General features: G+C 44.3%; 2 protein-coding genes across 8 annotated transcripts in view; one reads left to right on the plus strand and one right to left on the minus strand.

The window, feature by feature from the left end:
* The window catches only part of TASOR2 (transcription activation suppressor family member 2), a 79,714-nt gene extending 53,741 nt beyond the window's left edge, over positions 1–25,973 (minus strand). For 6 of the 7 annotated variants that reach the window (XM_053572947.1, XM_053572946.1, XM_053572945.1 and 3 more), the window contains exon 1: positions 25,352–25,973. Coding sequence is in view for 4 of the 7 variants with exons in the window: in XM_053572944.1 (XP_053428919.1) it covers positions 25,352–25,409 (58 nt within the window). In the remaining 3 variants the exon portion in view is untranslated. The remainder of the gene's footprint in view (positions 1–25,351) is intronic. The other variant, XM_053572948.1, reaches the window with a different exon arrangement.
* On the plus strand, positions 21,948–22,430 carry LOC128572842 (40S ribosomal protein S15-like). The gene has a single exon (XM_053572951.1). The coding sequence runs from the start codon at positions 21,963–21,965 to the stop codon at positions 22,398–22,400; it is 438 nt and encodes a 145-aa protein (XP_053428926.1). The 5' UTR covers positions 21,948–21,962; the 3' UTR covers positions 22,401–22,430.
* Positions 25,974–26,795: the final 822 nt, after the last annotated feature.

Below are 26,795 nucleotides of genomic sequence, written 5' to 3' on the forward strand. Positions count from 1 at the left end.
AAGGTGAGATTCTGTCTCTCAAAAAAAAAAAAAAAAAAGGAACTCTGGAAATAACTGATTATCAGCCTCTCTAAATTCTACAAGACATTAATAGGCAAACAGATTTAAGCTCATACACTTCCACTTTTGAGCGTCACAATGCATGATAATGAACTGAAAACTCTGAAACTGAGAGAAATGGTGCAATTGAAAACACGATTTAACACAGTATTTCCTAAATACATGTGGTCAGAAAATATTTTATTAACACCAGCATGGGGAATACTGTTCCCAAATAATGGTATATTTATAAAAGTAATAACTGATGGTTAGCAGAAGGAAAAGTATGTCAAAAGCAAAGTTGTTGGAAAACTATAGCTTATCTGGAATCGTTCATAGCTTCACAATAGTGACTTCAATTACACTTTCAAGAAAGCATTAGTTTTCTGCTCTGCAAAGGAGATGGATGAGAATTTTATCTAGAAAATTATTTGACACTCTCTCTTCTTTACATGATACTTTCATTTAAGAGTCTAGTTAGCATACCAAACAATACGAATACTTGGTGAAGGAATGGCCTCATTTTTGCTGAGCAAAGCTCACGCTTTTAAACATTCAAAGTTATCAGAGTATTTTACAAAAAGGAAGAAGAAGTGATTCCACAAAGAAACCCAAAGCAGCGTATAAGAAGGTTAACTTTGAAAATCCCTTAGCCATAAAGTATTATGAGTCCTCGTTAGGGTGTAAGTGAGCAATCTAAAGAGCTTATGGAAAAAGGTTCAGTTGAATCACAATGGCTCTAGAAACCTGAATTTTCCTGTAGCCTCTGGCTTTTACAGCATTTCTATTTGTGTGTGCAGCCTTAAATGTTAAGTCAAGCTTCATACAGGTTGGAATTGTGGTCAAAATGCCTGTGATTACGTCCTCTTTCTCCAAATCCATCACAAAGATACTAAGTGAGACTGGTTTTAAACACTCCTTTCTCTTTTTAACTTCTAGTAATAGGGATGAAAAAATTATAAACCAACTTCTGATAGGTCACAGGTACCTGTTCTCTGTTCTATAAACATCTAGTCCGAAAAGATGATGATGAGGGGCGGCGCCTGTGGCTCAAAGAATAGGGCGCTGGTCCTATATGCCGAAGGTGGTGGGTTCAAACCCACCCCCGCCAAAAATCACACACACAAAAAAGAAGATGATGAGATAAACTAATGTCAACGTCTTAAGTCTAACAATAATTCTAACAAAAACTAGCCACCTGTATACAACCGTATCTCTCTAAACTTTAGGGCCTAGAGGATGGCAACCTCCATCTGTCAGTACTAGATACCCACGTATTTTATTTAGTTTAAGTAAGACTTTTGATAGATGTTTGAAGGAACAGTACATTACTTAATTCTAAATGTATTATCTTTAAGATATTAAAGAATAGCTAGTTTAGGATAACTACTTCTTAGAGCACAATGTGGCAGGACCTAAAAAAAACTCTTACCATATCCAATGACCATCCCATTTCTAGGAATCTATTCCTGAGAAACAGTAGGATAAGTACACAAGGTGCACACATACACATAAGGGTATTCAGCATATCAGCATCTGTAATAGTGAAAACACTGGCAATACCCTAAATTGCCATCAACAGGGAACAACTCCCATCTAGGACAAACAAGGTAACTCTGTATATGCTGACTTATATACATACTACTGAGAACATATATAATGTCATTTGATAAAAAACACATAAATAAGATTATTTGAAAGCATACAGAAGATTTAGAAGAATGGTAAACTGAACTGTTAATAGCTAAATCAGGCAGGGTGTGGTGGCTCATGCCTGTAATCCTAGCACTTTAGGAGGCTGAGCTGGGTGGACTGCTTGAGCTCAAGAGTTTGAGACCACTCTGAGGAAGAGACCCTGTCTCTGTGGCGGGCGCCTGTAGTCCCAGCTCCTTGGGAGGTGGAGGCAGGAGAACTGCTTGGGCCCAGGAGTTGGAGGTTGCTGTGAGCTGTGATGTCAAAGCACTCTACCCAGGGAGACAGCTTGAGGCTCTGTCTCAAAAAAAAGCCAAGCCAATAGTTACTGAGATTGGGAGGTGGATAAAAGGGAAACTTAACGCATTACCTTATACATTATTATTCCAATTTAGATTTTTCTTACATAGGCATGTATTCATCTATTATTTAAAGTATTTCAGTTCACAAACAAAAAAAAAATCAATTTCAAAGAAATCTTTTTATGATTTAATTAATTTTAGACTAATGATTTTTTTAAAATTATGGCTACTGGAAATGTAAAAATTCCTTTTATTTTACACGATCTAAATTAAAACTGAACTTTTTTTTTTTTTTTTTTGTGGTTTTTGGCCGGGGCTGGGTTTGAACCCGCCACCTCCGGCATATGGGACCGGCGCCCTACTCCTTGAGCCACAGGCACCGCCCTAAAACTGAACTTTTTAAATCATTCTACTTTGGATTCATTAGCTATAACTTAATAGCACTTAGTTCAATACCCTATCTTCTCTGATATGAACCCTGTCTTGATCTTCTCTAAGAAAGAATGTAGCTGGGAGGGTCTTAATTCATTCTCACCAAGTATACCCACAGAGTTCTTGACACAGTCCTGTTCTTTGTTAATGTCATAAATGCTAAAATGAAAAAAGAAAAAATCATCAAGTGAATAATTCTATTTATAGCATTATCTACTATATAAACAAATGTTTACTGAGTATCTAATTTGCATTAGGAATAATTCTGTAATGTTCACCCCCTTTGACAAGTCTCCACAGCTGAAGACTAAATTTGGTCTATAAGGACTAACACAGTCCAAAATGCTGTTCCTCTAAGTCTTTAACTTCTAAAGAAAAGTTGGGGCTAGGGCAGTGATGCACACCTATAATCCCAGGAATTTAAGACCAGCCTGGACCGCATAGTGAAAATTTTTCTCTGGCTCAGCACCTGTGGCTCAAGTGGCTAAGGCACCAGCCACATACACCTGAGCTGGTGGGTTTGAATCCAGCCCCGGCCCACCAAACAACGATGGCTGTAACCAAAAAATAGCCGGGCATTGTGGCAGGCACCTGTAGTCCCAGCTACTTGGGAGGCAGAGGCAGGAGACTCGCTTGAGCCTAGGAGTTGGAGGTTGCTGTGAGCTGTGATGTCACAGCACTCTACCTAGGGTGACAGCTTGAGGCTCTGTCTCAAAAAAAGAAAAAACTTTTCTCTACAAAAACAAAAATAAGGCTTGATGCCCATAGCACAGTGGTTATGGTGCCAGCCATATACACTGAAGCTGGTGGGTTCAAACCCAGCCCAGGCTACCTAGATAACAATGACAACCGCAACAAAAAATAGCCAGGCGTTGTGGCAAGTGCCTGTAATCCCAGCTACTTGGAAGGCTGAGGCAAAAGAATTGCTTAATAAGCCCAAGAATTTGAAGTGGCTGAGAGCTGTGATGTCACAGCACTCTACTGAGGGCAACATAGTAAGACTATCTCAAAAAAAAAAAAAGAGCCAGGTGTGGTAGCACCCATCTGTAGTCCCAGCTACCTGGGAGACTGAAGCAGGAGGCCTATTTGAGCCCAGGTGTTAACATTACCTTGAGCTATGATCACACCACTACACTCCAGCAGGGACTACAAAGAGCTACCTCTCCTCTCTTTAAGTCTTTCAAAAAAAGAAAAAGAAAAAGAAATAGTGGCTCATGCCTATAATCCCAGAACTCTGGGAAGATGAGGCAGGTGCACTGCTCAAGCTCAGGAGTTCAAGACCAGCCTGAGCAAGAGCGAGACCCATCTTTATGAAAAATAGAAAAACTAGCAGGGTGTTGTGGTGGGTGCTTGTGGTCCCAGCTACTTGAGAGGCTGTGGCAAGAGTTCAAGAGGATCTCTTGAACCCAAGAATTTGAGGTTGTTGTGAGCTATGACATCACAGCACTCTACCCAGGGCAACAAAGTGAGACTCGGTCTCAAAATAAATAAAAGAAGAAAATACATGCAAAAATCCTAAATAAAAACATAAGCTAGCATATCTATATAAAATACAAAACAACCTGATTAAGTTTATAACAGGAATTCAAGCCTTAACACAATTTATTCATGAAATTCACCACAGTAAGAGACGAAAGAAAAACCTATGGGATCGGTGCCGCAGTTCAGTGGTTAGGGCGCTGGCCATGTGCACTGAGGCTGGTGGGTTCAAACCCAGCTGGGGCCTACTAAGCAACAAAGACAACAACAACAACAAAAATAGTGGGCATAAATGTATTTATGATCTATGTACAAAAGACTTAAATAACTGGGCAGCGCCTGTGGCTCAAGGAGTAGGGCGCCAGCCCCATATACAGGGGGGTTCAAGCCCGGCCCCAGCCAAAAAAAAAAAAAAGAAAAATAGTGGGTGTTGTGGCAGATGCCTATACTCCCAGCTACTTGGGAGGCTGAGGCAAGAGAATCCCCTAAACCTAAGAGTTTGAGGTTGCTATTAGCTGTGACGCCACAGCACTCCACCGAGGGCAACATAAACATAGTGAGACTCGGGTGGCGCCTGTGGCTGTCGGTAAGGTGCCAGCCCCATGTACCAAGGGTGGCGGGTTCAAACCCGGCCCCGGCCAAACTGCAACCAAAAAATAGCCGGGCATTGTGGCGGGCGCCTGTAGTCCCAGCTGCTTGGGAGGCTGAGGCAAGAGAATCGCTTAAGCCCAAGAGTTGGAGGTTGCTGTGAGCTGTGTGAGGCCACGGCACTCTACCGAGGGCCATAAAGTGAGGCTCTGTCTCTACAAAAAAGAAAAGAAAAAAAAAACATAGTGAGACTCTGCCTCCAAAAAAAAAAAAAAAAAAGAAAAGAAAGACCTATGACCTAGCATATATAGATATAGAAAAAGTATTTCATCAAATTCAACAGACCCCTGTGACTGAGAAGAAAATTCATAGTAAACAGATTACCTGATAAACAGGTATCTAGAAAACAGCCTACATACTTAACAGTGGGACATTAAAGTACTCCCTTTAAAATGAGGAAGACAATGATACCATTATACCTTCTATTAAATAGCTAATTCTTGAGTTTTCGGTGGTAATTTCCTTTGCCGAAGTTTCCCTTCTCCTTTACTCATTACCTATCATATGTCATCATCTTATCTCCTCTACGAAGGCTCGAGTAAAAGATTCGAAACATTGCAATGTTCAAAATTCCAGAGTGGTCTTTGTATCTGAAAGACAGCTTGGCAGGAGAAAAAAGTCCTTGCTTCATGCTTTCTTTCCTTCACTAGCTGGCACGTCATTCCTCTACTACCCTCTGGCATTATTGAAGGTCCTCTTTCTGCACCAACCAGATTTCCTTTCCCTTCTTGGTATGATTTTTGCCAGTTCAAAATTTTTACCAGGATATGTCTCAAGGTCAGGCCAGCTTTCCCTGGAATATTCATCTTTTTAACAGATTTAAACCATTTTTTATTTAAGGAAAAAGAACCACCTTAAATTATACTTTAAGATATTTGTTCTAGGGCGGCGCCTGTGGCTCAGTGAGTAGGGCGCCGGCCCCATATGCCGAGGGTGGTGGGTTCAAACCCAGCCCGGGCCAAACTGCAACAACAACAACAACAAAAAAAAAATAGCCGGGCGTTGTGGCGGGCGCCTGTAGTCCCAGCTGCTCGGGAGGCTGAGGCAAGAGAATCACATAAGCCCAAGAGCTGGAGGTTGCTGTGAGCTGTGTGACGTCACAGCACTCTACCGAGGGCAGTAAGGTGAGACTCTGTCTCTACAAAAAAAAAAAAAAAAAAGATATTTGTTCTAGTGTACTGTTTTCATTTTCTTCTTTGGGGTTCCAGTTTTGCGTACAAGGTAGGACAATTAAGTTTTCAAACTCATTCTAGACAAAGTGCTACCTACCTCACTGCTGAGTATCACTACGGTCACCTTCCAAGTACTCCCTTTGGCCATCTGGTGACCATAATGATATTCAGCAATGAGGTATATAGCACTTTTTTCTAAGATGAGTTTGCAAACTTAATTGTCCAGTCTCTATTTTGGGTCTCTTTGGGGTGTCTATTATCTATCCTTAACAAAGATATTTGTTTTATTCACTTTTTTCATATCTTTTGTTTCTTTGCATTATTAATCGTGGGAAAACACTTGTCCATACTATGAAATTTCATTTTATCCTCATAAACTTTGCCATGATGCCTAGTTCCCCTAGTAAATCTACAATTTACTCTGTTTCTGGGATGGTTTAATTTTTTCCCCCTATTTCTTTTCTGTCCTGCTAAGTCCCATTTTACATTTTATGTTATCTGGCTGTCTCCTCCTCGAGTTATACTATTTCTATTTGTTTGTTTGTCTTGTTCACCGAAGTTCTCCAGTTAGCAGAGCTCTCAGCACCACAGCAGATAATAAAATACTCTACGAAGTTATCTTTGGATGGGCCAGATACAGGTAATTTGTGCTTTATTTTTTATAGCTTAATATATTACTTGAAACTTTAAGCATAAACTCTGGGGAAAAATAAAGCTACTTTCATTTTTGGAAAAAAATAAACCTCCCACAGCCCTAAGTAGCAACAAGATATAGTTATTTTAATGGAGAAAAAGTACTAAAATTACATATAGCATATCCCATAAGTCAAAGTAACAACGGACAGATAAAGGGAGCCTATTAAAAAAAACACAAAACATTCCAGATGGAGAAATAAATGATTTTCACAGAAATTTAAAAATTAAATACAAAAGTTTAAATATTTTCCAAAGTTAAAGACAATCATGCACAAAAGGAACAAAAATGAAGATACCCTTTGCTTTTACTTCTTAAGCACAAAGTCCATTTGGAATGGACTTGAAGTGTAGGATGCCCGTAACCACCGGAGGTCTACATGGGGCGCAGACGCTGAAGACTGACACCACTGGCCAGCGGTCCTGCAAAGGCACCCCAGCCACCAAACTCAAGATCCCATGAGGAATAGAGTGAGGGAAACCTTCTAGAGCCACACCAGCACGTCCACGTCCTTCCAACCCCAACCCTGCCTCGGCCCCGCCGAAGCTTCCCAGAACCTGTGCACTCTGCGGTCCCCTTAGCCCCCAGCGCAGTCGGAGGCGAGTCCGCCCCAGGCATAGGGGTCCTGGGGCTTCCCCCAAGAGCAGGGAGGACGTGGCCCGTCCCTCCTCACCTCATGGTATGTGGGGGAGGGGGCTGTGCCTCTACCAGGCCAGCAGCCCCTCTGGCCCCCTCCCACCTTTGGAGGCCAGTGTGCCAGGGGCGGGTGGGCTTGGGGACTCGGTGCAGGGCACGGGGCCCGCAGCACCTTTTGAAAGTTAACAAGGGTGCGGTGACTCCGCGAGCTGCGTGGGGGGTCGGCTCGCCTCGGCTTCAGTGCCCACTAACCGCACAGCCAGCCGGGTCGGGCGCCTCCTCCCACAGATCCAGGGCAGCTAGTAAGGCCAGGGACTCTGCAAGGCAAGCAGGACCGGCCACACATTCTGCAGACCCACCCGCGCGGGTAAGGCCAGCACCGGCGGGCCCAGGTGGAGCCAGTCGTCAGAAGGGAGGGCAGGACAGCGAGCACAGAGCCCCTGGTTTTCAGTTTCTCGGAGGTCGCCGCCCCTCTAGGAAGAGGGTTTTAGCGTTGTTTTTCAAGGATCTCTCTGAGCTCCAGTCTCCAGGTACCCAGTAATGACGGGAAATGACGTCTGATCTGATGTCCCTGTTCCTGACTACAGTGACTCCCAGTTACCACAGCTCACTGTCCCACAATGCAGGCTTGCTGGCTACAGTGTCATGGGTTTTATTGAAAATTATTTAAATCCGGCGGCGCCTGTGGCTCAAGGAGTAGGGCGCCGGTCCCATATGCTGGAGGTGGCAGGTTCAAACCCAGCCCCGGCCAAAAGAAAAAAAAAAAAAAGAAAGAAAATTACTTAAATCCATTAGATTAACTACGTGCTATTTAAAATAGAAAATTCACTTTGGGTATTTAATATCTCCAGAGAGAAAGAAACAGCGTTTTTAAAAAACACTTTGTAGATTATACCTATTTGATTAATATGAATTATATCTATGTACTGAGACTTTTTGCTTAACTACAGCTTGCTTACTTTTAGATTTAATATTCTACTTTTGAAGACTATTTTAACATTCTCAAAATCCAATCTACTGTAAAAACAGTATTTTTGATTATCAAACTGATGCTTATAATCTAACCCCTATGAAAATGTTTTTTTTTCTGGCCACATGCCTGTAATCCTAGCCTTCTGGGAGGCCAAGGCAGAAGATTCCTTGTGCTCAGGAGTCTGAGACCAGCTTGTCTCTGTCTACTTTGTGGCAGGCACCTGTAGTCCCAGCTACTTGAGAAGCTGGGGCAGGACTGCTTGAACCCAGGAGTCTGAGGTGGCTGTAAGCTAGGTTGACACCACAGCCTCTGTAGCCAAGGCAACAGAGTGAAACACTGTCCCTGCCCCCAAATAAAAAAAAAAAAAAAAAGAAATCATTTCAAAGGATGTTTGTTTTAGAAAAAACATCTCACTCTGTCTAGGCTGGAGTGCAGTGGCACAGTCATAGCTCACTGCAGCCTCAAACTCCTAGGCTCAAGTGATCCTCCTGCTTCAGCCTCCTAAGTAGCTGGGACTATAAGTACACAACACCATGCTCATCTGATATTTAAAATTTTTTGTAGAGACAGGGTCTTGCCATGTTGCCCAAGCTGGTCTTGAACTCCTGGTGTCAAGCAACCCTGCCTTAGCCTCTCAAAGTGTTAGGATTACAGTTGCAAGCCACTGCACCTCACCTATTTATGGTGACTTTTTAAAGACAGCTATCAATGACCGTTGCTCTGGCTCCTTATCAAACTAACTCCCTTTAGTAAAGCCAAGCTTTAGCATTAAACTATCAGCCTATGATAAAATGGATGCATCAAACACATTACTATATTACGAGGGTATTAATTAATTTTGTCCTTCTTACAAGAAAATCTTGACAATAAATTTCCTCAGGAACAATATTAATATCCACCTTTTAATTATTTTAATTATTACATATGACAAAAGAGAAAATGACAGCTGATCCATGCCAGGACAAAAACAGTATTTTATTGCCTCTACCTCTAGATATATCCCACCCCAAAACACCCTGGGCACAAGTAGGGGATATTCGCAGGGGTATAGTAGATGCCTCAACTGGACAAAGGAGCCTCAGGAGTTGGGGTCTTGAACATCCATTCCTTCTAATGAGGGAGCAGGTGTACAGCAAAGGTTCTAAATAGGGTCTATTTCATCATCCCAAGGAGGGAAGCAAATCTTTATACAAAACATTAGCTAGGGATTTAGTTCTCCAATTAAATGTTATTAAAATTTTACTAGGGGAAAACAGAAAATATACCCTAGACACATTTCTTACCATGAAAGCAGCAGTTTAAAAAAAAAATCAATTTATAAAGCCAACTGAGTTAATGAATAAAAATAAAAGTCCTTTGAAAAGACTAGTAACAAAATAGGTAATCTTTTAGCCAAATACAAACAAGAAAAAAGTAAAACATCAAATATTTGGAACAAAGAGAATATAATCACAAATACAGAAGAAATACTTCTAAAAGTATTAATGACCATATGCAATTTATATAAATAAATCTGAAAGCTATAAAAATACAATTGACCAATACTAGTCTAAATAGACGAATCATTTAAATAAACCAATTTAAAAAACCTAAAATTAATCATAACTCTACCCCCTCTTCCAAAAGACTAATTTCAGAGATTTACCATCTCACTTTTAACTTAGCAAATTATCAAAAATCCACAAGTTTGGTAATGTATTCTGCTAGAGAAGCTATAGGAAACAACATGAAAAAAGGCTAAGGATCAGTATAGACACACTTACTAAGTAGGTAATAAAATATTCATATATTTATAGAAAAACAAAAATTCACCTTTCAGAAATTATGAATAGCCAATAAACATTTAAAAATACCCCAAATTTACAGATTTAAGAAGCCGAATAATCCCAAGCAAGATAAATATAAAAGTGGCAGCGCCTGTGGCTCAGTCGGTAAGGCGCCAGCCCCATATACCGAGGGTGGCAGGTTCAAACCCGGCCCCGGCCAAACTGCAACCAAAAAATAGCCGGGCGTTGTGGCGGGCGCCTGTAATCCCAGCTACTCGGGAGGCTGAGGCAAGAGAATCGCTGAAGCCCAGGAGTTGGAGGTTGCTGTGAGCTGTGTGAGGCCACGGCACTCTACCGAGGGCTATAAAGTTGAGACTGTGTCTCTACAAACAAAACAAAAAAAAAGATAAATATAAAAGTAAAACAGCAAAAAAGCTAACAACAAATAATAAAATCAGAAGCAGTCAGGGAAAACAGAATTTGGCAGACTGACAGATGACTTCTCAATAACAGGAACTCAGGCCAAGTGACAGAGGAGTAAGCTGTTCAGCACGCTGCACACAAACAACTGCCAGCCTATGCTTCCATATTCAGCAAATCATCTTTCAAGAATAGCAATGAAATAAGGATGTTTCCAGGTGAACAAAAACTGAGCAGTCATTATCAACAAACCTTCACATAAAAGCCATTTCAAAGGAGGTACTACAAGTGGAGGATGATCAATACAGTCCCAGAAGGATAAAAGATAATGGTAACAAATAATGGTGAAAGCAGTAAAAATGTGGGAAATATTTAATATAAACAAGTACTGACTGTAAAACACAACAATACTTCTAAACAACAAGCTTCCTTCTATCTGGCAGGAATTAAAACATCCAGAGATGTTAACAATAACACAGAAATCGTTAAGTTAAAGTTCTAAGGTTCTTTTATCTTCAAGCATAAGGAAGGTTTATATTTCAGATTTTGAAAAATCAAGGAGGCGTATTTCTAGGAAAATTATAAAATGAAAAGTATATGACTCCTAAACTACTAAATGGGAAAAATTATAAACAATATTTGAAGGACCCAGTGATGCCATTTTGGGCTTTTCATCATTTCAGGCTTTTATCCTCCATTTTTAAAAGCTACCTGAAAATCCTGTTTTGTTTCTTAGTAAACCACACCCCTCCCTATCTCCCGGGATGCGTCAGAACCTCCCCCCCCCCCAGATTGGCGGGACCCTATCAGCCTTAAATTCTAGTGTCAGCATAAGAGATAACCGACCCAAAGGCCACGCTTTGTTTCCCATGCCCCTCACCCCATAACCACTGCATAAAAACCCCACCAGTGACGAGCACAGCGCTCTTGGCCCCATTTGTGTCTGGGAACACCAGCAGCCCTGGCTAGAGCCTGAATAAACGCCTTCGTGTGATTTGCATTGGTGTCTGGCTCTCTAGTATGGTCACTGGGGATTCTGATTCTGGGGTGTAACATTTGGTGCATTGGCTGGGAATCCCCAAGACCCCGAGAGACTCCACCCAGAGGGCAGGTAAGTGTACGTGTCTTTGACTCTGTGAATTCTTTCTGTACTGTGCAGGTTTTGGGTTGTGGTTGGAAGACGGCCTAGGTGGACGCACTGGAGGGCCACCTACCTGAGGCAGGGAAGAGTTCCCACTTCCTTGGGGGAAGGGTGGGATGTGGAACCCCCAGCCTCCTACAGGGATCACATGGAATAGATCCCCTTAGGGCTTATGAGTAGGATCTGGGATGTGGAGCCCCCAGCCTCCTACAGGGATCACGTGGAATCCATCCCCTTAGGGCTTTTGAGTAGGGGTGGGCTATGCTCATGGAGGAGCGCCAGGCCGTCCATTCACTTTCAGTTTTGCTTCACTTCAGTCGCTGCTGCTGCTGCTGCCGGGTCTGCCTTTTGTATTGTGTTGCGCGTTGACTGGGCGACTCTGACCATGGAGGGACTCAGACAACCCCCCCTTTCACTTGTCCTTGACCACTTCCAGAACTTGGGGTCTAGTGGTAAAGAAAAATAAACTCGAGACCTTTTGCAGGAGTGTTCTCTGCGTAAAGCTGAGCGGCCGGTGCAGGGACCTGCGGGGAGCAACCAGGGTGCTGCGGTGGGCTGCGCAGTGACTCTGGACATGAGCTGGGCCCTTCCCGTGGATCGCCCTGGCTGCGGCCATCGTCGCGACCGCCCCCTGGGAGCCTGGAGGGCGCTGGTGGCTGCCCCGCTGCCCGTGCGCTCTAGGGGAGCCGGGTATGGCAGCAGGCACCCAACCCTCCCCCGCCCCTGTTCTCTACCTGGACCTGGGCGCAGGCGGTGATGGAGGCAGCTGAGCCTGCGCCCCCACCCCCACCCTCTCAGGCCCCCACTGGTGGCGCGCCAGAGGCAGGACCTGATTGAGAACCCCCCTCCCTGGCTGAAAAGTATCCTTCCGCCTCGTTGGAGAAAACCGAGGCTAGCACAGTGTTTGCCCTGAGGGAAAAGCCTAAACCCAAAGAGACTAGACCCCCTGCCTCCGCACCCCTGTATCCTGTGTTGAGGAAGGAGGTAAGCCCAGAAGAACTTTTTCTCTGCCTTACCTCCCTTTAATTCAGGCGCGCCACAACGCTCAGCAGGTCGCAGGAGAGGGTGAAGCGCCACCTGCCAGCAGTCCACCGCATACCCGTAGGAGGGCCTTATGGGCAGCCTGGGTGGGCTGTAGCCGGACTCTACGGCCTTACGGCTCCAGGCGGTGGGCCCTCCTGAGGAGGGAACTTTACACTATTGGCCCTTCGCCACGAGTGACCTATACAACTGGAAAAATGCAGAACCCTAAGTTCTCAGAAAAACCCACTGCCCTTACTGACTTACTAGATTCTGTCCTTTTCACTCAGCCCACTTGGGATGACTGCCAGCAACTGCTACAGGTCCTCTTCACTACCCAGGAGAGGACCGAATCTTGGCAGAGGCACAGAAGTCCGTCCTAGGCAGCCTACCACAAATCCAGCACTAATTGAAGCTGCGTTCCCACTGACCCAGCCAGATTGGAATTTCAATAGGGCAGAAGGTAAGGAGAGACTCCAGGTTTACCGCCAGACTCTAATGGGGGGTCTCCAGTAAGCGGCTCCAAAGAGAAGGAGCAGAGGCTGCGGAAACTGGCTGCCGGAGGAGGTAGGGAGTCACCCTGGGGTGATCGACCTCGGCTACTGAGAGATCAGTGTGCATACTGCAGGGAGACTGGCCGCTGGGCCAGAGAATGTCCAAAAAAAAAAAAAAAAACAGGAAAATGCGTCCTAGTGGGGAAGCATAGTGGATAATGGAAATAAGTAACATTAGTATATATCTGCCTTCATAAAAACGCCCTTTTCAAGGACAGATTGGAGGACACACGAGTGCCTGGATGGAGATTGGCCACTAGCATCTGATGTGAATTCAGAGACCACAGTCTTTAACTTAATAAACTGCTCATGCCAAAAGCTAGTTGAGTGCAGGCATAAGTTTGCCTACTTCTTCCTGTTTCATGTTTTCTTTGATACTGTTTAATGAATTTTAATTGCAGGAAAATGATAAAATGAAGTCTTCAGCATAGCTAAAAATCATTCTTTGTGTTTCCCCAATATATTGCATATGTGTATGTATAGCCTGAAACTACTTGATAGAGAAGAATTATGGTTGTAGGGCAGTGATTTGCAAATGGTGTGCTAAGATCTTAGAAGATCTTAGGTGTGTCTCCCAAATTTTTTAAGATTATTAATTAAATTATTTTTGAAAGAAGTCTAAAGGCGGTGCCTGTGGCTCAGTCAGTAAGGCACCGGCCCCATATACCGAGGGTAGCGGGTTCAAACCCGGCCCCGGCCAAACTGCAACCAAAAAATAGCCGGGCGTTGTGGCCGGCGCCTGTAGTCCCAGCTACTCCGGAGGCTGAGGCAAAAGAATTGCTTAAGCCCAGGAGTTGGAGGTTGCTGTGAGCTGTGTGAGGCCACGGCACTCTACCGAGGGCCATAAAGTGAGACTCTGTCTCTACAAAAAAAAAAAAAGAAAGAAGTCTAAAAACAGTGGACATGGGGGCAGGCCTAGTGTCACACGCTTCATAGTTATCCCAGACTGCCCTTACCCCTTACTTGGTAGAGACCTCCTCAGTAAAATCAGAGCACAAATTTCTTTCAAACAAGGAACGCCACAGGTTACAGACGGACAGCGACATCCCATCCATGGTCTCACTCTGCGCTTGGAAGATGAATCTCAACTCCCATCAACAGCCTCAACCATCAAGCCAAGCGGATGTCTCTGAGTGGCTGAACTCCTACCCGTCAGCCTGGGCTGACGTAGATGTACATAGATGACATCCTAGTGGTGGCCACCAACGAACAGACTGGCTTGTCACATTGGGGGACCAGAGGTATCGGGTATTGGCAAAGAAAGCCCAGATCTGTGAGCAAACTGTAAGTTACCTGGGATACACCCTTAAAGATGGTCAAAGGTGGCTCACTGAGGCCAGGAAGCAGACTATACTTAAGATCCCGACCCCAACAAATCCCAGGCAAGTGCAAGAGTTTTTGGGGTCTGCAGAGTTCTGTCGACATTGGGTACCAGGCCCTGCTGAAATTGCAAAACCCCTCTATGAAGCCACGAGGGAGGGGCATCCCTTCAACTCACCCAGAAAAGAGAATTAGCCTTTCAGAGATTTAAAACTGCTCTGCTTTCTTCCCCCGCGTTGGGCCTCCCTGATATTACAAAACCATTTCATCTCTATGTGAATGAACATAAAGGGGTGGCCAAAGGAGTGTTGACTCAGACTCCAGGACCCTGGACCTGTCCAGTAGCCTACCTGTCTAAAAGGCTGGACCTGGTAACATCGGGGGGAGGGAGGACCCTTGCTTATGTATCATAGCGGCCACCGCCCTCCTGGTAAAAGATGCAGACGCTCACCCTGGGGCAGGAACTGTTGCTGACCATGCCCCATGCCATCAAGGGGGTCTTGAAACAGCCCCAGGACCGGTGGTGAGCAATGCGCGTCTAACACACTATCAGAGCTTGTTGCTAAACCCACCATGAATCTGGTTCTTACCCAGCACTGCCTTAAATCATGCCACTCTTCTGCCCAACCCAGATGTGAAGACGCCACTCCACAATTGCCAGGATATCCTAGCCCAAGTCCACAGCACACACCAAGACCTGACTGACCAACTGCTGCGGACAGAGGAAACCTGGTTCAGAGACAGAAGCAACTTCATTAAAGATGGTCAACAGTACTCAGGGGCAGCAGTGGTCTCAGAGGCAGGTACATTTTGGGCTGAGCCTCTTCCAGATGGAAACTCCGCCCAACGGGCCGAATTAATTGCCCTCACCAAGGCTTTAGTTCTAGGCCAAGGAAAAAAACTTAATATCTATACTGACGGTGGGTACACGTGTGCCACTGCTCAAGTACACAGGGCCATCTACCAGGAGAGGGGGTTGACGGCAGAAGGGAGGACCGTTAAAAACAAAGAAGAAATATTAGACTTAATTAGCTGCCATTTGGCTGCCAAAAAACTTAGCCATCATCCATTGTCCAGGACATCAAAAACCTACCACTCTGTGGCAAAGGCCAATTATCAGGCAGACAAAGCCACCAGAAGTGCAGCCCTCACAGCCACACAGGCCTTGATGGTTAACTTACCTGATACTGGGCCTACCGTCCTGCCAGAAGAGCCTGAATACATCCCTGAGGACTTAGTGTGGATCCGCTCCATCCCTCCGGTACATAACCCCTCCCAGTATAACGGCTGGTGGCACATAGCCGATGGTAAAACTATCTTCCCTGCGCAGCTGGGACTAGACATCTCACAGTGCATGCACCAGACAACCCATATGGGCAGCAGGAAGTTAAGTGATCTAATCTGGACATGCACAGAGATCGAGCAAATGGATACAAAAGTGGACCAGATAGTAAATGCTTGCAAAGCTTGCCAGCTCACTAAGGCACCCGTATGAGAGGGACCAAGCCTGGTGCATATTGGAAGTGCGTATTGGGACTTCACAGACATTAAGCCTGGTCAGTATGGGTACAAATATCTCTTAAGTCTTTGTAGATACCTTTTCAGGGTGGGTAGAGGCCTTCCCCACCAAAAAGAAAACCGCGCAAATTGTGGTGAAAAAGCTGCTTGAAGACATTCTTCCCAGGTATGGACTGCCAGCTTTAATCAGCTTAGACAATGGGCCAGCCTTTATTTCTCAGATAACTCAGGGGGTAGCCACTACACTGGGGACAACCTGGAAATTACCTTGTGTGTATAGGCCTCAGAGCTCAGGACAAGTAGAAAAAATGAATAGAACCTTAAAAGAGGCCTTAACCAAATTAACCCTGGAGTCTGGTGGGGACTGAGTGACTCTCCTTCCCTTTGCCTTATACAGGGTCAGAAATTCCCCCTATACCCTAAGTCTCTCTCCCTATGAAATTCTCTATGGGAGACCACCTCCTATTATTCCAAATAACTGCATAGATCTTTTAACGGAGGCAAATGATGAAGATTTTCTCCTTTCCCTCCGCTGTTACTAGCAGGTTCAGAAAGAGAATCGGAACCTCCTGAGTGCCACCTACACAGCGGGCCCGATCCCAGAGCCTCACAAGTTCTGGCCAGGGGACTGGGTCTATGTCAAGAGACACCGACAGGAAACTCTAGAACCCTGGTGGAAAGGGCCTTACACTGTGATTCTGACCAGCCCCACCGCACTCAAGGTCGATGGCATCGCCCTGTGGGTCCATCACACCCACGTCAGGTTGGCAGACCCGTTTGCCATCAAGGAAGATTACCATGAGCAAGAAACTGTTTTTCAGAGATTTGAAAGCATAGGCCTCCGTTTCAAAAGGGAACCAGTGACGGCACTCACCATCTCCGCCCTGTCAGGACTGGGGTTAGCAGGGATGGGCACTGGGATCCCAGCTCTAGTCCTCCAAGATAAAAACTATGGGGCACTAAGAGCAGCCATCAATCTAGATATTGAAAGAATAGAAAAATCCATGACCCTAGAACAAGAAGGACTACAGAAACGCAGACACGAAAGAGAGCAAGCTCAGAGTTGGTATGAGGCTATGTTTAATTGGTCCCCGTGGCTCACCACCCTTATTTCTGCCATAGCTGGACCCTTAATTCTGCTCTTATTAGCCTTAACAATAGGACCATGTACAGTTAACAAACTTAAAGAGTTTATAAAAGAACGAATTGGGACGGTGTAACTGATGGTTCTCAGGGCCCAGTATCAGCCCTTGAGCCCCCAGCTGAACATATCAGACTCATCATGGAGGTCCCATGATTGGGTCCTCCTAGTTACAATGAGAAGGGGGGAATGAAGGACCCAGTGATGCCACTTTAGGGTTTTCATCATTTCAGGCTTTTGTCCTCCATTTTAAAAGCAACCTGAAAATCCTTTGTTTTGTTTCTTAGTAAACCACACCCCTCCCTATCTCTCAGGATACGCCCTATCTCCTGGAGTGCGTCAGAACCCCCCCCCCACCCCCGTTCAGATTGGCGGGACCCTATTAGCCTTAAATTCTAGTGTCAGCAAAAAAAATAACCCACCCAAAGGCCACGCTTTGTTTCCCACACCCCTCACCCCATAACCACTGCATAAAAGCCCTGTGGGCGACAAGCTCTCTTGTATGGTCATGGGGATTCGATTCTTGGGTGTAACATATTCAATCAAAAGTAACAAAAAAGGGGGCAGCACCTGTGGCTCAGTGAGTAGGGCTCTGGCCCTATATACCAAGGGTGGTGGGTTCAAACCCAGACCCGGCCAAACTGCAACATAAAATAGCTGGACCTTGTGGCGGGCGCCTGTAGTCCCAGCTACTTGGGAGGCTGAGTCGCCTAAGCCCAGAAGCTGGAGGTTGCTGTGAGCTGTGTGATGCCATAGCACTCTACTGAGGGCGATAAAATAAGACTCTGTCTCTAAAAAAAAAAAAAAAAAAGTAACAAAAAAGGAGAAAAAAACCTACAGGACGGGAAAACAGAAAACAAAATTAAGAGAAACTCCATTAAATAAATGTCCTACCTAAAAATATTTTTAAGCTGTTAGGGTGGCGCCTGTGGCTCAAGGAGTAGGGCACCGGTCCCATATGCTGGAGGTGGCGGGTTCAAACCCAGCCCCGGCCAAAAACCACACACAAAAAAAAAAAACCCAAAAACCAAAAATTTTTTAAGCTGTGCTTAAAAAAAAAACCCAAAACATAAATTTACAGTTATCTCAAAATAGTTTAATGAAAGAAAAATAAAAAAATTAAGTATACTAATAAACTGATAAACTACAGGCAAGATAATCAAGAAATTAGGAGACTATCAGGACCAAAATAGTCATTATCAAAAACAAAAAGAGGAAAATCATGCAATAAAGACAGTAAGAAGGGACTTATGGAAATGTTGCCAATAAATATTAAAATTTAGACGGTCTAAATTCAAACCTGCCATAATTTTCTTTAAAAATCTGATTAATCCCGTAACCACTAGAGAAAGTAGATCACTAGCCAAATATCTGCCACTAACAAAACTTCAGGCCCAAGTAAATTCAAGAGCAAATTCTATAGTTGGTTATCCACATGAGAATAAAGTTATGTTATATCTATACCTCAAAATGTACACAAATAACAATTCCAAGTACATAAGCATGAAATGAAAATCTCAAATATCCTGAAAATATAGACGAATATCTTTACCAAGAAACATTGATAAATTCAACTATTAAGAATTTCTGAGGCGGGCTCAGCGCCTGTGGCTCAAGCAGCTAAGGCACTAGCCACATACACCTGAGCTGCCGGGTTCGAATCCAGCCCAGGTCTGCGAAACAATTGACAGCTGCAACCAAAAAATAGCCGGGCGTTGTGGTGGGCATCTGTAGTCCCAGCTACTTGGGAGGCAGAGGCAAGAGAATCGCTTGAGCCCAGGAGTTAGAGGTTGCTGTGAGCTGTGATGTCACAGCACTCTACCAAGGGCGACAGCTGAGGGTCTGTCTAAAAAAAAAAAAAGTTTCTGAGGCGAGCGTAGTGGCTCATGCCTGCAATCCTAGCACTCTGGGAGGCCAACGTGTGTGGATCGCCTGAGTTCACCAGTTCTCGAGACCAGCCTGAGCCAGAGCAAGACCTCATCTCTGAAAATAGCCCAGCATTGTGATGGATGTGTGTAGTCCTAGCTACTCGGGAGACTAAGGCAAGAGAATCGCTTGAGCCCAAGAGTTTGAGGTTGCTGTGGGCTGTAATGCTATGCCACTCTACTCAGGGCAACAACGTGAGACTCTGTCTCAAAAAAAAAAGAAAAGAAAAGGAATTTCTGCTCATCAAAAACCACAGAGAAAAGGTTAATTAATTGGATTTACAATCCAATTAATCATTGAGATTAGTATACAGAGTATGTAAAGACATCCTGCTGTCCAACAAGCCATTTGAGAGGAAATAAGTTTCTTCTATTCTCTCATTCAACAGAAGACTTCTATGACCTCTGGTCATCAAGAAGATGTGTAAGGGGGGGACTTCAGCTGGGGAAGCCTTGAGGAAAACAATCACCCCAGAACACTGTAGGTAAGTGCAAAATCCTAACAGAGGGCAGTTTGGCAATATTTTTTCAAAATTTCAAAAGCATTTGTCTTTTATAAGATAAATAGTTTATTATTTTCTGGAAATTAATCATACAGAAATATCCACTTACATACAAAATGACAACTAGATAAAGTTCTTCCATATACTGTTAACAGTGAAAGTTTCACTAGAAACAACCAAATAATCCAAGCACCAATGAAAACTATGTCTTCTTACACTATTGAAGGAGAAAGTTTCATATACACTGATTTGTGAAGAGTTCCAGGACATAATTGGTATGTGTGTGAAAAAAAATAGTGTTAACAAAAATTAGGGTAAGAAGAAGGAATATAAAAATATATACTCAAAAAGCACTGAAGGAAGAATAGGATACTAAAAGCTGGGGAGCTGGGGAGGGAATTGGATAGGTACAAGGAAGAAAGAGCTTTCTTTCAATGTATGCCTTTACATAACTGAATAGGGACCTCAAGCCTGGCCGGCTGAATAAAGTCTGGAGGAGGGTGGTGCCTGTGGCTCAACGGGTAGGGCACCGGTCCCATATGCCGGAGGTGGTGGGTCCAAGCCCAGCCCCGGTCAAAAATAAAAAAATAAAAAAAAAAAAAAAAGAAGTCTGGAGGAAACGTTAGGGAACACTGTGACTCAATTAACCAAGCATAGCCTATACATTTTCCATATTTGGACACAGGGCGAACATTGTACACCACAAATACCCCAAGTATTGATAAAATCAACAGATTACCACTCAGCAATTTTCACCAAAAAAAGGGAAGAATGTGGGTATGAAGTAATCAAGTTCATCAATGACCAACAGAAAAGGACAAATGAGCCTGGAGACACAAAGAGACCAATGAAAAGTTTCGCAAACAATTTCAAAGGAAGTGTAGAGAGTATCTGTACCTTTACACTACCTTTGGGTTGGCTCTCTTCTCACTCACTATAGAGACCCATTTTTACATCTCTGGAAAAGTATTATGCCTAATTGTTTACATAAGTGATTGTAATCACTTTTTAACAATATGAAAAGTTCATCGGCTTATATATAAAACTATATTTTTTTAAAAACTCCTAAAAACTAGTAAGAGAAAACAAGCACTCAATAGAAAAAGTGGAAAAAACAGGGGCGGCACCTGTGGCTCAGAGGAGTGGGGTGCCGGCCCCATATGCCGGAGGTGGTGGGTTCAAACCTAGCCCTGGCCAAAAACTGCAAAAAAAAAAAAAAAAAAAATTATATATATATATATATTTTTTTATGAAAATACTTGCATACTTAAGTAGAGCATGTAGTATAAAATTAAACCTTTAAGAAAAAGGTGGAAAAAATGTGACTAAACATGGAAAAAAATTCATTTGGGAGCTTGGCATGACTATAATCCTAGCAGTCTGGGAGGCCAAGGCAGGTGGATTGCTTGAGCTCAGAAGTTTGAGACCAGCCTGAGCAAAAGCGAGCCTCCCGTCTCCACTAAAAATAGAAAAAAACTTGGGCAAGAGGATCGCTTGAGCTTGAGTTAGAGCTTGTTGTGAGCTATGATGCTGCGGCCCTCTCAAGCTTGAGACTCTACCTCAAAAAAAAAAAAAAAAAAAAAAAAAAAAAATTCATGGGCGGCACCTGTGGCTGAAGGAGTAGGGCGCCGGTCCCATATGCTGGAGGTGGCGGGTTCAAACCTAGCCCCGGCCAAAAGCCAAACAAACAAAAAAAATATATATATATACCAATTAATTTCCACCACACTGGCAAAAAATTTAAAGGTGGAAAATACCTATGCAGAAAACAGGAAGCAAAGAGTGGTTTCATTCACTATTGCTGGAAGATGAATCAGAGACACCATTCTGGAAAAGTTGAATCGTATCCAATAAAGTTGAACATGCACGTACCATCCCAGTGGATACAGCAATTCCACCAGTGCGCTCGAGTATCACGTATGTGCACGTGGAGACCTACATTTATGGCAGCACTAATTACTAATAGGCCAATGTTGGAAATAACCAATACATTTCTAAAGGTAACACGGATGTAAATACACATATATATTTTTACAGTGTACAGTATTTGAAAGAAAAGCAATGAGTACTAGTGGTTCCCAAAGCGGTGATAAGGCTAATAACGTGATTTTTTTGATATTATATAATGAAATGTATCACCATTTGAAGGATCTGTATAATTCCATGAACCAATATTTTCCAAATAACAATAATAATAATGTCATGTGGGTGAAGGAGCTCTTCCAAGCGCAAAATAGATTAGTGGAACATCAGAGAGTATGAGGAGTTCATTGATAGGGTTTCAAATTCTACACAGCAGCTAACCTTTAAGAAACAGTACGGTTTTCATAAATATAAAAGAACATAATTATCTGAAAAGACTATTAAAATATTCCTTCCTTTTCCAACTCCTCAGCTGAATGAGACCAGAATTTCTTCAACCATAACAAAATATTGCAACAGACTGAAGGCAGAAGAGAAATGAGACTGTAGTCATTAAAGGAAACAGTGTTTGTGAAAAGGTAAAACACTATTCTTGTCACTATTTTTTTTTATAAAATATTTTTGTTAAGATATAATGGATTTCCTTTTCCGGGAAAGCGACAAGATGGCAGAAGTGGAGCAAAAGAAGAAGCGGACCTTCCGCAAGTTCACCTACCGTGGCGTGGATCTCGACCAGTTGCTGGATATGTCCTATGAGCAGCTGATGCAGCTTTACAGTGCCCGCCAGTGGCGGCGGCTGAACAGAGGCTTGCGCCGCAAGCAGCACTCACTGCTGAAGCGCTTGCGTAAGGCCAAGAAGGAGGCACCACCCATGGAGAAGCCAGAGGTGGTGAAGACACACCTGCGGGACATGATCATCCTACCTGAAATGGTGGGCAGCATGGTGGGTGTCTACAATGGCAAGACCTTCAACCAGGTGGAGATTAAGCCTGAGATGATCGGTCACTACCTAGGGGAGTTCTCCATCACCTACAAGCCTGTGAAGCATGGCCGTCCTGGCATTGGGGCCACCCACTCCTCCCGCTTCATCCCTCTCAAGTAGGCTGCCCAGCCAATAAAGATACTTCTCCAGTTAAAAAAAAAAAAAAAAAAAAAGATATAATGGATTTGTTATTTTTAAAAGTAACAATAAATATATGTATATTTAAAATTGGTCAGTTTTGGCTGGGTATGGTGGCTCATGCCTGTAATCGTAGCACTCTGGGAGGTCGAAATGGGCTGAGTGCCTGAGCCAGTGGGAGACCCTGGCTCTGAAAAAAAAATAAAATAAAATAAAAATAGCTGAGTGTTGTAGTGAGCACCTGTAATCCCAGCTACTTGGGAGGCTGAGGCAAGAGGTTGCCATGAGCTATGACGCCATAGCACTCTACAGGGGGTGACAAAGTGAGACTGTCTCAAAAATAAATAAATAAATTTATTACGTGCCTCAAAATAAATAAATAGGTCAGGTTTTATTTATTTATTTTTTTGAGACTGAGTCTCACTATGTTGCCCTCGGTAGAATGCCCTAGTATCACAGCTCACAGCAACCTCAAACTCTTGGGTTCAAGCAATCCTCTTGCCTCAGCCTCTCAAATAGCTGGGACTACAGGCGCCCGCCACAATGCCCAGCTATTTTTTTTTTTTTGGTTGTAGTTGTCACTGTGCTTTGGCAGGCTGGGGCTGTATTTGAACCTGCCAGCTCCAGTGTTATGTGGCTAGTCCCCTAGCCACTGAGCTACTGGCACCAGGTCTAAATAGGTCAGTTTTAACACCTAATATGGCAATTATCAATAGATACAATATAATAAATAAAAGATCTTTGGGGGTCTCAATATTTTTTAAATGTATAAAGGAGTCCTGAGACTGTAGTTTCTAAATTGCTCAACTATAGGCACTTGCTTCAAAATGGATGAATCTCAGAAACACAATATTTAACGAAACTAATTCACAGAATATACAGTATGATTCTATTTAAATACAAAGTTCAAAAACAGGTGAAAGTAAATAATACCTTGGTTAAGGACACAGGGTGATAAAACTGGAAAGACAGACAAAGGAATAATTAATACACAATTAATAATGACCATGGTGATGGGGGCAAGGAATGCATTCCTTCTGGGGTAGACACAAACTAAAGATTCTTAAGGTAAGAAAGGTTTCTGGTGTAGACATACACTAAAGGTTCCTAAGTAGGATGTTCTATTGAGCTGGGTACAATGGCATATTTCACAATAAAAATTTTAAAAAGAACAGGAAGACATACTTAATTCTAAAAAAAAAAAAAAAAAACCTCTGAAGAATCTATTTTCTCAAATTAATCTATAAATACCTGAGCATTGTGGTGGGCGCCTGTAGTCCCAGCTACTTGGGAGGCTAAGGTAAGAGAATCACTTCAGCCCAAGAGTTTGAGGTTGCTGTGAGCTGTGATGTCACACCACTCAAACTCAACTGAGGGCAATATAGGGAGACTCTGTCTCAAAAACATAAAAAATATAAATAAATAAAGGGTACAATCAGTTGAGAGCAATTTAGCAGCGTATTCAGCATTCTCGTATGGACTCAATTCTACAGACTATCATGACCACTGCAAAAGAGATAATCATTGTAGCACTGTTAGTTGTAGAATAACTCAAAGGGAATGATAAACCCCACATCTATTATTTATACTAAATAGATATTATACTACACTTAAGCATTTTTATCTCAGGCAAGGTTTAAGACACTTTGCAGATTTTAACTCATGTAAGCAACTGTGTTTGGGCTACAGCAGATGCTCATGACCATCTCTTTAAAGAGAACTAGTTGCATTTGGGTAAACGACCTCAAAACACAAAATATAAATACCTAGTTTTCCTAAAATAATTGTGTACACTATCACCTTTTACTACTTTTCTGGTCTGGGTGTTATGCACTCATCCCTTTTAATGCTTTTTCAGGGTAACACAGATAACGTCAGTATAATATGGTTTTAAATTTAGGATACATCTTCACAAACCTTACCATTCTAATTTTATCTTAAAGGGAGAATAAAGAAAGGTAAAAATGGTTTGCTTAAATTTATGATTTTCAGGCTGGGCGCGGTGGCTCACGCCTGTAACCCCAGCACTCTACAGGCTGACCGAGCTCAGGAGTTCCAGACCAGACTGAACAAGCGCAAGACGCTAACTCTACTAGAAACAGAAAAACTAGCTGAGCATGGTTGCGCCTGTAGTCCCAGCTACTCGAGAGGATAAGGCAGGAGATCGCTTGAGCCCAAGAGTTTGAAGTTGCTGTGAGCTGTGACGCCACAGAATGAGACTGTCTTTAACAATTAGGAATTTCAAACAGACAAGAGGCGATTAAGAGGATTTTGAGACTTTACAAACTAATCCCCAAATTTTGAGATTCATCAACCACATTCCTCCACAAAATGTCGCTCGGCGTCGCTTTTAGACACGCCGCTGGCCTGCGCGGACCGACCTACTAGAACGTCCCTGTGGGTCACCCGGGCGCAGCTCAGGGACTCTGCGCAACGCACGGCCCTGCGCTCTCGGCAGAAAGAACCCTCGGGAGGCGACTTCCAGCCAGTGTAGACCCGGCGAGGGGAACGCGGACCCAGAACTTATCACCGCGTCCCCAAGGATGATGCTGTCCCCTGACAGGCGACGTAAACGAAATGCTTAAACCGTTCCAGACCTTCTGTCTAGAGAAGGGGCAAGAGATTTCGAAGCCCCACGCCCACTTGTAAGGCAGTTAAGATCCCGGTGTGGGCGAGACTGGCCACAGATCGAGCCGCCCGGAGAGCGGCCAAGCAGAAAGGACTCTGGGCAACGCCGACCCTCTCACCCCACTCGCCCCGCAACCGAGCGCACAGGCGAGCGGGCCGCCCACCGCTCCAGGACGCGCGCCGGGGACCGAGGCCCCGCAGCCCCTGCATCTCCCGCAGGCCCGAGCGTCCGGCCCCCCAGCTCAGCCCTCGCGAGTGTCAGCGGAGGTCGGCGGGCAGGACAGGCCGACGCGCGGGGGACTTACCTGTCCCCGGTGCGGCCGCCGCCCCTGAGGACTTCCGCTCACTGCTCAGCCTTTCCATGCTGGCCCCGGAGGCGCGCTCCGGCCCCGCCGCCCCCGGTACACGTGTGCAGCCGTGGGCGCCGGCTCCGCCCGCCCGCAGGCGGCCCTCAGGGGACGGCGGGCGCGGCCCTGGGGTCCCTGCGCTGTCCGAGCCGTCCGAGCTCCAGGCCTCGGATCCGCGCCCCGTCTCCCGTTAGGGTCACAAGCGAAAACCAGCCCCGCGACACCCGGACGCGGGAAGGAACATGTCGACTTTCTTGCTGACGATCGCTAGCAACCGGAAGTAAAACCTCTCGGCGAAAGGAAAAGAAAAGAGTGCTACGAGGGGCGGGGGAGGATGGGCGCCAAAAGACAAAAAAAAAAAAAAAAAAGGACAGAGAGAAAGTGAAAACTGAACCCTGGCGACCCCCTCCAGGGCAGGAGCCAATCACGGAGGGAAGCCAGGACGCAGGCGCGGCCGTCGTCGACGTCCACGCGGCGCTCGCTTTCTCCGTTCTGCGCAGGCGCCAAGCTCGCTCCCCCACTGGACTCCCCAACTCTGCGAGCGCGTAGAGTCTCGCGACGGTAGTACCGGGCAATGCGGAAGACGCGCGCGGACAGAGCGGGGAGGGGCCGGGTGGGGCTACCGTCGCGGGCTGTGGGGCCGGGTAGCTAAGCAGACCCACAGGAGCCTCTGAGCGCCCACGTCTTTCGCTGCGTTTCCTTCATCTGTCACCAGGGCGCTTGTTTTTGTGCGACCCAAATACAGCGTTTCTGGAATCGTGCCCTTGTTTTAATACTAAATGTTAAATCCCTGCACCACGTGTCGCTGTGCTATCCTAGGAAAACCCCTCTAGAAATGTATAATCTGCAAAAGCGCTGACGTGACTGTAAGGGAGGTAAAGTTCTGGAAAGGGGCAAGAAAATGTTTTATAAGTTGTCTATTTAAAGCCCCCACATTGGATTTGGTAAAATTTTCTTAGATTTGATGCCGGAAGCATGAACAACAAAAGAAAAATGAATAAATTAGACTTAATCTAAATTAAAAATTTTTGTGCTCCAAAAGACATCCAGAAAATAACAAGACAACCCAAAGATTCGGAGAACATTTGCAAATCATATCTGATAAGGACTTATATCTAGAATGTATAAAGAACATTTCCAACTCAATAATAAAAAGGCAAACATTAAAAAATGGGAATGGGATCGGAATAGACATTTCCTCAAGGAAGGTAGGCAAATGGTCAACAAGCACATGAAAAATATGCTCCATATCAGTTATCAGGGGAATGGAAATCAAAATGAAGGTGAGGTACCAGGGTACACCCACTAGGACAACTAGAATCAAAAGATCAGGTAATACAACATGTTAGTGAGGAGGTGAGAAAATTAAAACCTTCATATACTGTCAGTGTAAATGTAAAAG

This window comes from Nycticebus coucang, chromosome 20, assembly GCF_027406575.1.
Source record: "Nycticebus coucang isolate mNycCou1 chromosome 20, mNycCou1.pri, whole genome shotgun sequence".
NCBI lineage: Eukaryota > Metazoa > Chordata > Mammalia > Primates > Lorisidae > Nycticebus > Nycticebus coucang.

Coding starts and splice junctions, on each gene's coding strand:
- LOC128572842 (XM_053572951.1), top strand. CDS start 21,963: ATGGCAGAAGTGGAGCAAAAGAAGAAGCGGACCTTCCGCAAGTTCACC.